Genomic DNA, 16,435 nt, shown 5'->3' on the forward strand with positions numbered 1-16,435 from the left:
GGCACCATGAGGGTGCTTTGTTATTTAATGTTCCCCCCCTTAAATTGATCCCATTTTTGCCCAAGTGGTGAAAAAAACACTTACCGGCTTGAAAATGGCCTCATAGGATTCATCATCAATCCCATCACGGAGTGGATAGTTAACAGCATAATACTTGCCTTTGCCGGCCCCAATATCCTAATCAAGAAGAACAGTAAGGTAAAACTGAAAGAACAAGCAACAAGGAACTTCAAATAATGAGAATGTAAAGCAGTGATTCTAAGCAAGTGACTCTGGGAATAGGAGGCAGGTCAGAGACAGAGCTTAGGAAAATCCCCTGGTAGCAAGTTCTAATCATATCTCTCAAACACCAGTGAGCCTGCAACCAGACTGGGACCTGTTTATATGTCCATGGGTGAAATAATCTTCCCCACAGCACATACTCCCCCACCACTGGTGTGGGTTATAAAAATAACACCTACACCAACAACTCTGTTCCTCTTCAGCAAGGTTTCCTACTCACTGTTCCTCCTACTCTTACTATTGTCCAATCTTTTTTTTTTTTTTGGTTTTTGGTTTTTGGGTCACACCCGGCGGTGCTCAGGAGTTACTCCTGGCTGTCTGCTCAGAAATAGCTCCTGGCAGGCACGGGGGACTATATGGGACACCGGGATTCGAACCAACCACCTTTGGTCCTGGATTGGCTGCTTGCAAGGCAAACGCCGCTGTGCTATCTCTCCGGGCCCTATTGTCCAATCTTAAGAAGTGTTAAAGAGGGCTGGAGAGATAGTACAGCGGTAAGGTCTTTGCCTTGCACGCAGGACTAACCCAGGGCAGACAGTGGTTCGATTCCTGGTTTCCCATATGGTCCTCTAAATCTGCCAGGAGCAATTTCTGAGAGCAGAACCAGGAGTAAACCCTGAGCACTGCCGGGTGTGACCCCCCCCAAAAAAAAAAAAGCAGCAGCAGAAAGGCAAGTTCTTTGAAATTATGAATGTCCAATTATACTAATGTTGGTCATAGCAAACAATTAAATTGGTGTCCTTTATGGGGCTAGAGAGATAGTACAGCAGGTAAAGTGTTTGCACATGCTCGATCAGGGTTCAAATAAATCCTGGCATCCCATATGGTTTCCCAACACTGCCAGGAGTTGTTAGAATGCAGAGTCAGGAATAACCTCTGAGCATCACTGGGTGTTGCCCAAAAACAAACAAACAAGAATTAAATTAATTGGTGTCACTTTTTCACCTGAGGGGCTAGTAGCTATGAACAATGGCTAGCTTTATAGTGTATTAATAGAATTAGAGAGTTCAATTAATTAGCTTCTGAGGACTTTTATCCTGAGGTCTATTGATACGACCTTCAGGAAAGGCTAGAAAATACTGCTAAACAGTATCCAATGCAGCCTTTCATATACTTTCCTGGCGAGAGAGGCCACAGCTTTCAAATGGTCAAAGGAAAGATGATCTGTTAAGAAACCCTGAGATGATCCATAAGGTCTCCATTTCTAGGCTATAGGAAAAAACTTACCACTTTGGGCCTAAAACTGAAGTCATATGGGACTGAATGGTATGATGCAACCTAGCTGTAGGAAGTGCAATGAGTGAGGAGAACACTATCTCTCCTGGTCCTTATGTCTCATCATCATTCTCTTTGTCTGGAATAATGAAAGGAAAGAGACAATGGACTGTGTCCCCGACTGGGGTATGGTGATCTGAATAGCAAAAGAAGGTGAACTTAAGGAACATGAAATAGGAAACAGAACTGGCAGCTGAGGGTGAGCTGTTTGACCCCTGCTTGGAGATCTCACCCGTAGGTCTCCAGTTCCCGGGAAGTATTCTCCATATTTATGAAAGGACACAGTCATGACCCGGTCTGTAGTATAGAAGGCCTCCTCCACACCATCACCGTGGTGAATATCAATGTCAATATACAGCACTCTCTGGTGATACCTAGGATCAGAAGAGGGTTAGGAGGTCTGGAGGCTTTGTAAAAGTGGGACGCGCCAAGGGCGCTAGGTCCCAGCTTACCAGGCTGGCTGCCTCCCTCAGGTATCTCTAAGCACCAGAGACGTGGAAACTGGCTGAAGGAAGGTGGAAGAGCGGCAGGGTTTCTCCAGAGGCCTGACCAAGCCGACCAAGTCCGATCTTCCTACTCTACAGCCAGGGTCAACTCCGGCCACACAGGGACACTCTGGAGGCAGGATTTGAGCAGCCCCTGCCTTGATCTTGCCGTGGGCTCAGATCAAACCAAGACCCCGTCAAGGAGAGGACGGCCAGAGACACTCACCGAACATATCTAGCCAGCACACAGCTAGGAAAAGCAAACTAGGGAAGCAAGCCCAGGGGGAGAGGGGAGAGGGAACCTCGCCTAAGATGCTCCTTCAAGAGACAAGGCCAGGGAGGCATACTTTAGCAGCTCCAGGATGGCCAAGACGATATCATTGACGTAACAGAAGCCAGATGCCTCAGACTTCTTTGCATGGTGCAGGCCCCCGGCCCAATTCACAGCGATGTCCGTCTGCTGCTTATTAAGTTTCACAGCACTTGCTGAGCGAGAGGAGAGAAAACATAAGCATGTTACCAAGCCATTTTGCCCTCAGACCCAAGAAGCCCACCGAGAGGCAGACCTGTCTACTCTACAGCAGTGTTATATAATTCGCTAGCCAGCCTCTCTCACCTATTCTAATAGTACAGGCTACTTTATGAAAGCTAAGTTTTCCTAATAGTGTAGTAACCCATCATTAAGCCTTACATTATTCATACTTAAATAAAATCAACAAGAATAAAACCATGTATGTAACCACTCTACTGAGACTTTGGCAGTAGAGTGTGTGTGAAATATAGGGCCGGAGAAATAGCATGGAGGTAAGGCGTTTGCCTTGCATGCAGAAGGATGATGGTTCGAATCCCGGCATCCCATATAGTTCCCCAAGCCTGCCAGGAGCAATTTCTGAGCGTAGAGCCAGGAGTAATCCCTGAGCACTGCTGGTTGTGACCCAAATAAACCAAAACATAGCATGGAGTTAAGGCTTTGCCTTGCATGCAGAAGGTTGATGGTTTGATTCCCGGCAGCCTAGATGGTCCCCAGGAGCGATTTCTGAGCATAGAGACAGGAGTAGAGTAACCCCTGAGCACTGCTGGCTGTGATCCAAAAACCAAAAAAAAAAAAAAATATATATATATATATATATATATATTGTGGTTTACCAACAGACACTTTTTTGTTTGTTTGTTTTTGGGCCACACCCGGCAATGCTCAGGGGTGTACTCCTGGCTGTCTGCTCAGAAATAGCTCCTGGCAGGCACGGGGGACCATATGGGACACCGGGATTCGAACCAACCACCTTTGGTCCTGGATCGGCTGCTTGCAAGGCAAACGCCGCTGTGCTATCTCTCCGGGCCCCCAACAGACACTTTTTTTTTTTTTTTTTTTTTTTTTTGGTTTTTGGGTCACACCCGGCGATGCTCAGGGGTTACTCCTGGCTGTCTACTCAGAAATAGCTCCTTGCAGGCACGGGGGACCATATGGGACACCGGGATTCGAACCAACCACCTTTGGTCCTGGATTGGCTGCTTGCAAGGCAAACGCCACTGTGCTATCTCTCCGGGCCCCCAACAGACACTTTTTTTTTTTTTTTTTTTTTGTGGTTTTTGGGTCACACCCGGCAGTGCTCAGGGGTTATTCCTGGCTCCAGGCTCAGAAATTGCTCCTGGCAGGCACGGGAGGACCATATATGGGACGCCGGGATTCGAACCGATGACCTCCTGCATGAGAGGCAAACGCCTTACCTCCATGCTATCTCTCCGGCCCCCAACAGACACTTTTAATGACAAAAAACATCAGAGGTATAAAGTACTAACAGGGCCAAGAATATTTGTGAGTGAGACTCTAATGTTAATAAAAACATGGAACAATCCAAATGATCCAACAAGAAGGGATCAGGCCAGAGAGATAGCACAGCGTTAGGGCATTTGCCTTGCATGCAGCCAATTCAGGACAGATGGTGGTTCAAATCCCGACATCCCATATGGTCCCCGAGCCTGCCAGGGGCGATTTCTGAGTGCAGAGCTAGGATTAACCCCTGAACGCCACCAGGTGTGACCCAAAAACAAAAACTAACAAGAAGGGATCAATGGGGGACAAGCGGTGGCACAGGCAGTAGGGTGTTTGCCTTGCACATGCTAACCTAGGATTAACTGAGATTCGATTTCCTTGGTGCCCCATATGGTCCCCCAAGCCAAGGGTGATTTCTGAGCACATAGCCAGGAATAACCCGAGTGTCATGAGGTGTGGCCCAAAAACCAAAAAAAAAAAAAAAAAAAGAAGGGATCAATGGATCAACTGTGTCAACTGAAGTAGGTAAATAACATGTCTAACCACGTAGCCACTAGAAATTGTGTTCTAAAGAGATTTTGGATTGTTTTTGGTGATAGGTGGGGAAATTTTTTGGTTTTTGTTTTTGAGCCACACCTGGCAGCGCTTAGGGGTTATTCCTGGCTCTGCACTCAGGAATCGATCACGGAAGGCTCCCTGTATCCTATGGGATGCCAGGGATTTAACCTGGGTTAGCCATATGCAAGGCTATACTACCGTCTGGTCCCAAGAATACAAAATTTTTATTAAGTTAAATGCACAAAAATATGCACACTTCATAAGATGAATTTTGGTTCATATACATGTTAAACATTTATGTGTATATATGTGTATATATATATTTTCATATATATATTTATATTTATGAAAAAGGATGTACAAACACCAAAACGGTACATTGGCTTACTCCCTGGATGAATAACTGTGGGCAATTATTTTTCCTTCTATACCCTTGATTCTGGGGATTTGGGCCATACCCAATGGTACTCGTGGTTCTTCCTGGCTCTGCACTCAGAAATTACTCCTGGCAGAAGCCAGAATGATAGCAGGGCAAATATTTGCCTTGCATGTGGCCAACCCGGGACAGGTCCAAGTTCGATCCCTGGCATCCCATATGATCCCTTGAGCCTGTCTCTGTCTCTCTCCTCTGTCTCTCTTTCTCTCTCTTTAATTCTCCCCCCACCAAACAATGCTGGGGATAGAACCCAGTTTTCAGCCATCTGCAAAAAAACTCTATATCTGTTTTTTTAGATTTTATTGGGAGAGCAGGGGATGATATAAAAAAATGATGATATAAAAAGATATTTTTTTTTTGTTTTTTGGATCACACCCAGCAGTACTCAGGAGCAACTCCTGGCTCTATGCTCAGAAATCATCCTGGGGGCCTGGAGAGATAGCACAGTGGTGTTTGCCTTGCAAGCAGCCGATCCAGGACCTGGTTGGTTCAAATCCCGGTGTCCCATATGGTCCCCCGTGCCTGCCAGGAGCTATTTCTGAGCAGACAGCCAGGAGTAACCCCTGAGCAATGCCGGGTGTAGCCCAAAAACCAAAATCCAAAAAAAAAAAAAAAAAAAAAAAAAAGAAATCATATTGGGCAGGCTAGGGGATCATATGGGATGCCAGGATTCGAACCAACATCCTTTTGCATGCAAGGCAGACACCCTACCGCTATACTATCTTTCCAACCCCAAGAAAAATATTTATTAAGAAAGAACTTAGGTGTTAGAGCCAAAGCACAGTGGGTAGGGTGTTTGCCTTGCATGTGGCCAACCCTGATTTGATCCTGGGCTTCCTATATGGTCCCCCAAGCCTGTCAAGTAATTTCTGAGCACAGAGTTAGCCCTGAAAGATGCCGGTGTGCCCCCCACCCAAAAAAAAAGAGAGTAGGAGAATGGTGGAGAGCATTCTGACCTCAAAAAGCAATCACCATGCTCTTTAGTATGACACAGATGTTGACACTTCCTGTTTTATAGTACTTTGCAGCCCACAAATTGGTAGTATGTATAGCATCTCAACAAGCACGTGAGGTCTGTGGGGAATTCTTATGTATAAGATTGTCTTAGTAGGAGAGGACAGTCAAGGACACTTGTCAGTGCCATGTCCGATTAACTCTGGGCTGAGACTGAGCCCTAAGGACATTTTGAAGACTTAAAGTGAAAATCACAGGCCCATCTGGCATGGGATAATGGTGACCTGCAGGCCAATCTCAATAGTGAAGACCAGCAGAGCACTCAAGAGGGACTTCCTTACCCACAGAGCCACCAGTAGATAACTGACAGAATTCAAACAGGCCGTCAAATACTGGACAGTCCTCACCAACATTAACTGAAAAGAAATAAGCAAAATATTCATTTCTATAATTTTCCTTATTTTTGTTTACATACTTCTAAATGACCAAGGGGAAAAACACAAATTCTGGATAGTTAAATGGACTGGAAAACATGCTTGGCATGCAGAAGGACCACGTTCAACCCAACACCTCATGACCCCTATGCACCAAGAAATGAGTAACCCACAATCACAACTGTTGCAACCAAAATATATATATATACTTTTTTTTTTGTTCCAAAGCTTCTAGAGTTCTAAACCAGATCAGGGTCTGCTATTATTTACTGAATGTGTGACTGAGTCAAGCTATTCCACGTCTCTAAGCTTTGATCCAGTATCTTTTTAGTGGGGGAGAGACAGGGAGTGAGCATTTGAGTCACACACATTTGGGTGCTCAGAGGACCATATGTGGTACTGAGGAACCAAACCAGAGTCAACCAACTGCAAGAAAAGCACCTTACCCCCATGTACTACCTCTTAGACCCCATGCCGCCCATTATATTTATCAAGCAATGGCATCCACACTACCCAACTGTTGAGAAGATAGATATGCTCATATAGGGAAGAATTTAACAGCAAATAAATACTTAAAATGTTAAATGTTAATGTAAAATGTTAGTGTACTCTCCTTGAGAGAGAAAATTTTATCCTCTACTGTCTATCTATTGCTAATCAATAAGGGAGGAAAAAACAAACACCTATATAAGTATCATTCGCAGAATACTTAACAGCCCAACACTGCTAAATGCTTAAAAGACCCAAAATCATTTATCCTCATACAATTTCAGGTATAGGATCTGCTCTGATTATATAAAATTGGGAAACTAACATGAAAAGAAGAATTAGTAGTAAATGACAGAGGTAGTATTCAAGTGCTATCCTTCTATGTCTGAAGGCGCTAGAGCTCAGTGGCCTAGAGCACATGCTTTGCAATATAAGAAGCCTAGATTTGGGGCCGGAGAGATAGCATGAAGGTAAGGCGTTTGCCTTTCATGCAGAAGGTCATCGGTTCGAATCCCGGCATCCCATATGGTCCCCCGTGCCTGCCAGGAGCAATTACTGAGCATGGAGCCAGGAGCAACCCCTGAGCACTGCCGGGTGTGACCCAAAAACCACAAAAAAAAAAAAAAAAAAAAAAAAGAAGCCTAGATTTAGGGGCCGGAGAGACTGTGGAGGTAGGGCATTTGCCTTGCATGCAGAAGGACGGTAGTTCGAATCCCGGCTTCCCATATGGTCCCCCAAGCCTGCCAGGACTGATTTCTGAGCATAGAGCCAGGAGTAACCCCTGAGTGCAGCTGGCTGTGACCCAAAAGCCAAAAAATATATAAATAAATAAAAGAACTGAACCTAGAATAGCTCCTGACCACCAGTAGACAAAGTAGTTATCAACCTCACTGTGAGAGAAATAAACAGATATAAAGTTAAGTAATTTGTCTGTGATTATACAAGCATGTAGTGTGAACCAGAGTCAGTCTAGGTGTTTTGAATCTCACAGTCCAGTGCCCGTGCTACTTACATTGATGAGTGACACATTGGAAAGTTATTTCAGGCCTAAAGGGATAAAAATACAAACTACACATAATGTGGAAACACATGCAAATAATAATGCAAATGAAAAATAAGGGAAGCACACTTGGAGGTTAGAGACTCATACAACTAGATAGGAATCCTGCATTAAAGTCAGCCAAAGCATTAACACAGAGGTAGGCGTTGGCCTTGCATGCAGCCTACCGAGGCCAGACATGGTTCAAAACCCAGCACCTCATATGGTCTCCCGAGACAGCTTGGAGAAATTTCTGAGCGCAGAGCCAGGCGTAACCCGAGTGCTGTCGGGTGTGACCCAAAAATCAAAATAATAATAATAATAATAATAATAATAATAATAATAATAATAATAGTATAGAAGTTCACATCTCAAGAGTAGAAATGTAACCCAGATTGATAGCACAGCAGTGGGGCATTAGCCTTGCACACAGCAGACCTGGAAAGGACACGGGTTCAATTCCCATCATCCCATATGGTCCCCTGAGCCTGCCTGGCAGCAGAGATTTCTGAGCGCAGAGCCAGGAGTAACATCTGAGTACGATGGGTGTAGTCCAAAAACCAAAAAAAAAAAAAAAGAGCAGAAATAAAGAGGCCAGAGCAAACACAGTGAGTAGGGCTTTTGTCTTGCATGTGGCCAACCCAGTTCAACCCTTGGCATCCCATATAGTCCCCGAGCTTGCCAGGAGTGATTTCTGAGTACAGAATCTGGAGTAAACCCTGAGCACTGCTGGATGTGACCCAAAAGCAAAACAAAACAAAAAAAGTACTAATACCCAGACAACACAACTGTGCTGACAAGAATTTTGGGGAAAATGTTTCTTTTTAGGTTTGGGGTTTTATTTTTTGGTCACACCCAGCACTGTCTGTGCACCAGAATCAAGAGACTCAGATTCCATTCTCCATTCTCCACGATGGCTGTGCTGCATCACCATGTGAGTCATTTCCTGGGAGCAGGAGTGACAACACAGTGGTAGGACATTTGCCTTGCATTCATCAGACCTGGGATGGACCCAGGTTCAATCCCTGGCATCCCACATGGTCCCTTGAGCCTGCCAGGAGCAACCCCTGAGCACTGCTGGATGTAGCCCAAACCATACCCTACCCGCCCCTACACACACACAAAAAAAGAAAGGCATTTCCTTTCTGGGCTTCAGTTTATGTATCAATGAAAAGGACAAGAGGAGCTGAAGAGATAGCATGGAGGTAGGGTATTTGCTTTGCATGCAGAAGGACAGTGGTTCGAATCCCAGCATCCCATATGGTCCCCCGAGCCTGCCAGGAGCGATTTCTGAGCGTAGAGCCAGGAGTAACCCCTGAGCGCTGCCAGGTGTGACCCAAAAACAAAACAAAAAACAAAACAAAACAAAAAAACAACTACTAAGAGTCAAGAGCTGAGCCAGCCCATCAGCATTTTTGCAAAAAGAAAAAAAAAAAGATCTTGCCTTGCACACCGCTGACCTGGGTTCAAATCACTGCACCACATATGGTCCCCTGAGCCCAGCAGGAATGATGCCTGAGTGTAGAAAATCCTAGAGTATATCAAAGGCATTAATTGCTCAATCAATAATAACAAAATAAAAAGTTAAAACTGAATGAAATATAATCCAATTTATGTCAGAAAAGAAACATCTGAGAGTTGTCCAGTCCAGTAAATTAAAATTCAAAGCTACTAGAGTCTTAGATATACTTCAATGGGGTGAGTGCATGCTTTATATGTGGGCGGTAATGCTCTGGCCACCAACAGTACATGATCCCTTAAGTACCACCAGAAATAACCCGACTACTGGTATGACTTGGGGGAAAAAAAGAAAACACCTTTACAAGCTGGTGCTATTTCCAACATAATAACAATTTTTGAGGCACTAGATAGTACAGTAAATAGGACACTTGCCATGCTAAGGCTTGAGTTACAGTACAGTGAAGAGGACATTTATTTGACTTGCATGCAGCTGACCTAGGTTCTATCTCTGGCACCTGATATGGTTTCCAGAGCCCACCAGGTGTGACCCAAAACAAAGCAAACCAGGCCCGGAGAGATAGCACAGCGGCATTTGCCTTGCAAGCAGCCGATCCAGGACCAAAGGTGGTTGGTTCGAATCCCGGTGTCCCATATGGTCCCCCGTGCCTGCCAGGAGCTATTTCTGAGCAGACAGCCAGGAGTAGACCCTGAGCACCACCGGGTGTGGCCCAAAAACAAAAACAAAAACAACAAAAAAAAAACAAAGCAAACCAAATCCAAACTGTCTTGCATGTAGCCAATATGGATTCAATTCTTGGTATCCCATAAGGTCCCCTTGAAAGCCACCAAGAGTGATGATTCCTGAATACAGAACTGAGACGTGAACACAGTCAGGTATGTCCCCAAGACAAAAATAATCAGTTTTCCTGGCATGATACTGGGACCCTAACTGGATAAAGGTCATTCTCTACAGTTTTTTTGGTTTGGTTCTTGTTTTTGGGCTATACTCAGTAATGCTCAGGGATTATCATGGCTCTGCATTTAGGAATTACTCCTAGAGGTGCTCAAGTGACCATATAGTTATATGACTGGGGATAGAACCCAGGTTACCTGCATGCAAGGCAAGCATTCTACCTACTATTCTATCTCTGGACCCTTCTATTTGAAGGGAGATCTGGGCTGGTGTGTGGCTATTGGTAAAGCATCGACCTTGCATATGTGAGGGTCTGATTTCTCTTACCACATGGTTCCCCCTCAGACATCACTGGGGCTATTTGGTCTGGTATGCTTCCAGAGCACCAAAACTCAGAGGAAACCCCACCCCAAAAAGAAATCCAGTTGTATTCTACAGAGAGCTTCAAAAAAGGGAACTTAGGGTAAGAACAAATAGGACTTACATCTCTGCATCTGCTTGCTGTACTCAGACATGTTATCTGGGCGGATGGAACGCAAGAATTTAATGTAGTCATCACTGTGATACTTGGTCATCTCCTCAGCATTTGCCTTATGAGGACGCTGGAGGACAGAGTGGAAAAAGGACATATTAGTCTTTAATGCCAGTTTTTAGTCAGTCTAGTATGAACACTTCCTTTCTAGCCAGCATTGAGTTAGGTGCTATAAAAAATAAAAACAAGGGGGGCCGGAGGGATAGCATGGAGGTAAGGTGTTTGCCTTGTATGCAGAAAGACGGAGGTTTGAATCCCAGCATCCCATATGGTCCCTCAAGCCTGTCAGGAGCAATTTCTGAGCGAAGAGCCAGGAGTAACCCCTGAGCGCTGCCTTGTGTGACCCAAAACCCCCCCCCAAAATAAGTAAATAAAAACAAAGGGGCAGAGCGATAGCACAAATGTAGGATGTTTGCCTTGCAAGCGGCTGACCTAAGATGAACCGCAGTTAGATCCCTGGCATCCCATTTGGTCCCCCAAACCAAGAGTGATTTCTGCGCGCATAGCCAGGAATAAACCCTGAGTGTCACCGGATGTGACCCCACCCCCCAAAAAAAAACTCTCAAAGAATTGTTATTTTATTCACCACGTAAAGCATATATGCCACAAAGCAATATTTAGATGTTTAGGTTAGGAATCTGGAGTGATAGCACAATGGGTATGGTATCTGCTTTGCACATAGCCACTTAGGATTGAATCGCAGCATCCCATATGGTCCCCCTAGCCCACTAGGAGTAACAGATTCAGAAGTAACACCTAAGCATAGCCAGGTATGCCCAAAGCCCATTAAAAAATAATAATTTGTTTAATTACTTTTAGGTTTTGGAGCCACACCCTATGGTGCTTGAGTTACTCCTGGCTCTGTGCTCAGAAATCACTCCTGACAGTCTCGGGAGACCATATGGGATGCTGGGGATCAAACATGAGTCCATTCCAGGTCAGCTGTGTGCAAGGAAATGCCCTACAGATGTGCTATCGTTCTGGCCCTGTTGTTATTGTTTACAGTAACCTTTATTCCAATTAACTTCCTTCAGTTACTCTCTGGCTCTGTTTCAGAGGTTTTGACAACTCCTATGTTTATTTGTCTCCAGTTGTTTTTTCTCTTTCCTTTCTTTGTTACAGTTTATTTTGATTTTAGAGCAACTCCTGGTGGGGCTTGGGTAATATTATCGATTCAGTCATTTCCAAGCAGTGTGGTGGATCAGATCAATCCCAGGGACCCCACCCCACCCCACCCCATTCAACACATGCACCCATCTCCTCAGTTCCCTTTGTTCTCTCTCTTTTTTTTTTTTTTTTTGGTTTTTTCGGGTCACACCCATTTGATGCTCAGGGGTTACTCCTGGCTAAGCACTCAGAAATTGCCCCTGGCTTGGGGGGACCATATAGGACGCTGGGGGATCAAACCGTGGTCCTTCCTTGGCTAGCGCTTGCAAGACAGACACCTTACCGTTCCCTTTGTTCTTTTTTTTTTTTTTTTTTTTTTTTTTTGTTTTTTTTTGGGCCACACCCGGCAGTGCTCAGGGGTTATTCCTGGCTGTCTGCTCAGAAATAGCTCCTGGCAGGCACGGGGGACCATATGGGACACCGGGATTCAAACCAACCACCTTTGGTCCTGGATCGGCTGCTTGCAAGGCAAACGCCACTGTGCTATCTCTCCGGGCCCGTTCCCTTTGTTCTTAATGTTGCAATGTCTGGGGTGCATGGGCTTGTTGTAGTGCCAGGGCACAATATTTGGCTGTGGTAGGGATCGCATACCTGAATGTGGTGCTTCAATACATGGTTGTTAAAAAAAAAAAAAACAACATGGTTGTGGTGCTCCAAAGAGCTGACACAAGGATCACCCTGCGGGAAATGAGGGAGTGCCAGGGATTAGACTGTCTCATGCATATAAGGCGGGTACTCTACAACTGAAACACATCCCCAGGTCTAACACTAGGTACTATTCCATTTTGGGGTAAACCCAACAATGGTCAGGCATCACAAGGAATATGGGGTTCAAACCCGGGTTGGCCTCATGTGAAGCGAGCATTTTACCCACAGAACTGTCACTTCTGCCCCTCTAAGTATTTAAATGCCTTCTTTAATTCCCTATTGATTAGCAGCTGCTTTATCAAACCTCTATATGTTCAAAGTTTTTCTTTTTTTTTTTCCTTTTTCTTTGGTTTTTGGGTCACACCCAGCAGCTATCAGGAGTTACTCCTGGCTCTGTACTCAGAAATCACTCCTGGCAGGCACGGGAGACCATGAGATACCGGGATTTGAACCATCATCCATCATCCATCCTGGTTCAGCTGCGTGCAAGGCAAATGCCCTATCACTGTGCTATCTCTCCAGCCCATGGAGGCTTTTCCGATTTTCTTTTTGTGACAAAGTTCTAAAATTTTTTTGGTTTGTTTTTGGGCCACAGCAGGTGATGCTCAGGAATTCCTCCTGGCAGGGCTCGAGGGTCCAGATGGGATGCCAAGAATTGAACCCAGGGAGCCGGAGAGATAGCATTGGAGGTAAGGCATTTGCCTTTCACGCAGAAGGTCGGTGGTTCGGATCCCGGCTTCCCATATGGTCCCCCGTGCCTGCCAGGGGCAATTTCTAAGCATAGAGCCAGGAGTAACCCTGAGTGCTGCCAGGTGTGACCCAAAAACCAAAAAAAAATAATAATAATTGAACCCACATGCAAGGCAAGCACCTTACCCACTGTACTATAACTCTGGCCCCTAAAGTTCTAACTTTATAGCATCATTATCATAAAAAATACTGGATATAACTTACATAATTTTTTTTGGTTTGTTTTGTTTTTTTGTTTTTGGGCCACACCCGGCAGTGCTCAGGGGTTACTCCTGGCTGTCTGCTCAGAAATAGTTCCTGGCAGGCACGGAGGACCATATGGGACACCGGGATTTGAACCAACCACCTTTGGTCCTGGATCGGCTGCTTGCAAGGCAAATACCGCTGTGCTATCTCTCCGGGCCCACATAATTATTTTTAATCAAAATTATTTTTTGAGGAACTGAAGAGAGCACAACAGTAGGGCATTTGCAATGCAGACAGCTGACCAAGGAGCTATGGTGGTTCGAATCCAGGCATCCCATATGGTCCCCAAGCCTGGCAGGAGTAATTTCTGAGTGCAGAGCCAGGAGTAACCCTGAGTCCTGCCGGTATGACTCAACCCCCCAAAAAAACTTATTTACCCTTAAAAATAATGTCTGCAGCTTCCCTCTGGCCCCCTAGTCTACCTCTTGAGCACGTACATTTTCATTCTGCAATTGTCCTACATTCCTTTCTCTAACTTATTTTTGCATGCTCCAACTCTCAAATCTACTCTTCAATAAGTTTGCTTTTTTGGGACTGGAATGATAGCATGGGGGGGTGGGGGTAGGGTGTTTGCCTTGCACGAGGCTGACCCAGAAAAAACCTGGGTTTGATCCCTGGTGTCCTATATGATTCCCCAAGCCAGCAGTGATTTCTGAATGCATAGGCCAGGAGTAACCGCTGAACATTACTGGGTGTGGTCAAAAAAAAAAAAAAGAAAGAAAAATAAATTTGCTTTATTATGTCCCAACATAAAATCTATCCTTTTTTTTGGTGGGGGGGAGGGCAGACCTGGTGATGCTCAGGAATTACTCAAAATTGCACTCAAAATTGCTCCTGGCTTGGGGGGACTACATGGGATGCCAGGGGATCAAACCACGGTCTATCCTAGGCTAGAGCCGCAAAGGCAGACACCTTACCACTCCGGCCCCAAAATCTATCCTTTTTAAAAGGTTGCAGAAGGATGTGCGTGTGTGACAGCACAGTAGGTAGGGCATTTACCTTGCATGTGGCTGGTTTACCTGAGTTCGATTCCAGGCATCCCATATTGTCTCCCACCACTACCAGGAATGCAGTGCTCCATGCCTGGACTAGTTAACATACATTCTATTTGTGAGGTCCAACTAAGAACAATTGGGGCTGGAGCAGTGGCACAAGCAGTAGGGCAGTTTGCCTTGCACAAGCTAACCTAGGATGAACAACGGTTTGATCCCACGGCGTCCCATATGGTCCCCAAGCCAGAAAAATTTCTGAGCACATAGTCAAGTGTAACCCCTGAGTGTCACTGGGTGTGGCCCAAAAAGCAAATAAATAAATATAAAAACAGAACAAGGGCTGGAGAAATAGTATAGAAAGCAACGCACTTGCCTTACACATTGCTAACACTGGTTTGATCCCCTGCACCACAAATGGTATCCCATGTACAGCCAGGAATGATCTCTGAGCACAGAGCCAGAGGTAAGCCCTGAGCCTTGCCAGGTGTGCCCTCAAAAGGAAAAACAGGGAAAAACAAAAAACCATGTTCCAAAATGTTCATAGCAATTGTTTGTCATGGCTAAAAATAGAATTTTTTAAAAATAAAATAAGCCAAATGTCTTACTAATAAAAAGACAAAATGCAGTATATTTTTTGAGCTGTGAATAAACACAGCTACATGTACCATGTCTGACTCTCCTAAAAGCATTATGCCAAAAATAGTCAAATAATAAATGCCAGACTGGTGATATAGTACAGGGATAAGGTACTTGCCTTGCATGCTATCAACCTGATTAATCCCCAGAAGCACAGCACATGGTCCCTCAAGCACTGCCAAGAATGACTCCTGAGTACCACCCAAAAAGAATAAATAATAAATAACATATGGCTCCATTTATATAACATTCAAAGACACTAAAGTAAAACATATATTAAGTACATATACTGGAGAAGCTGGGAGATAAAGTTCAGACATACATACTTTGCATGAAGGAGCTGAGTGTGATCCCAAGCAACACATGGTCCTTTGAGCACCACAGTGTGTGGTCCCATCACCCAAAAAAGTAAAATAATAATGAACCAAAGAATCACAACCAAACTGAATTTAACTCTAGGGAAGAAAAATAACATCAGGGTCAAAAGGAGCTTTATGAAATGTCACAGAAATGTTCTTCAAACTAAAATGGTAGGGCCAGAGCAATAGTACAGCAGGTAAGGCACTGCATGCGGCCAACTCAATTTTGATCCCCAGGGCCCGGAGAAATAGCACAGTGGTGTCTGCCCTGCAAACAGCCGATCCAGGACCAAAGGTGGTTGGTTCGAATCCCAGTGTCCCATATGGTCCCCCGTACCTGCCAGGAGCTATTTCTGAGCAGACAGCCAGGAGTAACCCCTTAGCAATGCCGGGTGTGGCCCCAAAAAACCAAAAAAAAAAAAAAAAAAAAAAAATTTGATTCCCAGCACCACATACGGTCCACCAAGCCCTGCCAGGAGTGATCCCTGAGCACAGAGCAATGAGAAGCCCTGAGCAACTCTGGGTATGGTTCCCTGCCCACACACACAAGAAAGATCTTACCAGTTTGGGGCCACATTTAAGAGTGCTAAGGGGATACCTTCCAGCTTTGTGCTCAGTGGCAGGCTCTATACTCTGCTTTCTGGCAGCTCCTAGAAACATTCAGGGGATTATGGGATGTCAGGGATTAAACTGCAGAGCTAACTTCCTGGCATCAACATGCGATTTTTGGACTTAGTTGACCATTAAGTATAGTCCCAAATCCCAGGAGTAAGAGATTGGTTTTTTTTGGTTTTTGTGGGGTTTTTTTTTGGTTTTTGGTTTTTGGGCCACACCCGGCAGTGCTCAGGGGGTGACTCCTGGCTGTCTGCTCATAAATAGCTCCTGGCAGGCAAGGGGGACCATATGGGACATCGGGATTCAAACCAACCACCTTTCTGCTCAGAAATAGCTCCTGGCAGGCATGGGGGACCATATGGGACATCGGGATTCGAACCAACTACCTTT

The 16,435-nt window shown here is 45.0% G+C and overlaps 1 protein-coding gene across 2 annotated transcripts in view; it reads right to left on the reverse strand.

Annotated features, from left to right (window-relative positions):
• The window catches only part of HDAC1 (histone deacetylase 1), a 40,519-nt gene that overhangs the window by 6,869 nt on the left and 17,215 nt on the right, over positions 1-16,435 (reverse strand). Inside the window, exons 3-7 of one of the 2 annotated variants that reach the window (XM_049774810.1) lie at positions 10,585-10,702; positions 6,106-6,180; positions 2,390-2,528; positions 1,790-1,931; positions 85-177 (exon numbers count right to left, since the gene is read on the reverse strand). In XM_049774810.1, coding sequence (XP_049630767.1) covers positions 85-177; positions 1,790-1,931; positions 2,390-2,528; positions 6,106-6,180; positions 10,585-10,702 — 567 coding nt within the window. The remainder of the gene's footprint in view (positions 1-84; positions 178-1,789; positions 1,932-2,389; positions 2,529-6,105; positions 6,181-10,584; positions 10,703-16,435) is intronic. The other variant, XM_049774811.1, reaches the window with a different exon arrangement.

The sequence above is a fragment of the Suncus etruscus genome, chromosome 6 (assembly GCF_024139225.1).
Source record: "Suncus etruscus isolate mSunEtr1 chromosome 6, mSunEtr1.pri.cur, whole genome shotgun sequence".
Taxonomy (NCBI): domain Eukaryota; kingdom Metazoa; phylum Chordata; class Mammalia; order Eulipotyphla; family Soricidae; genus Suncus; species Suncus etruscus.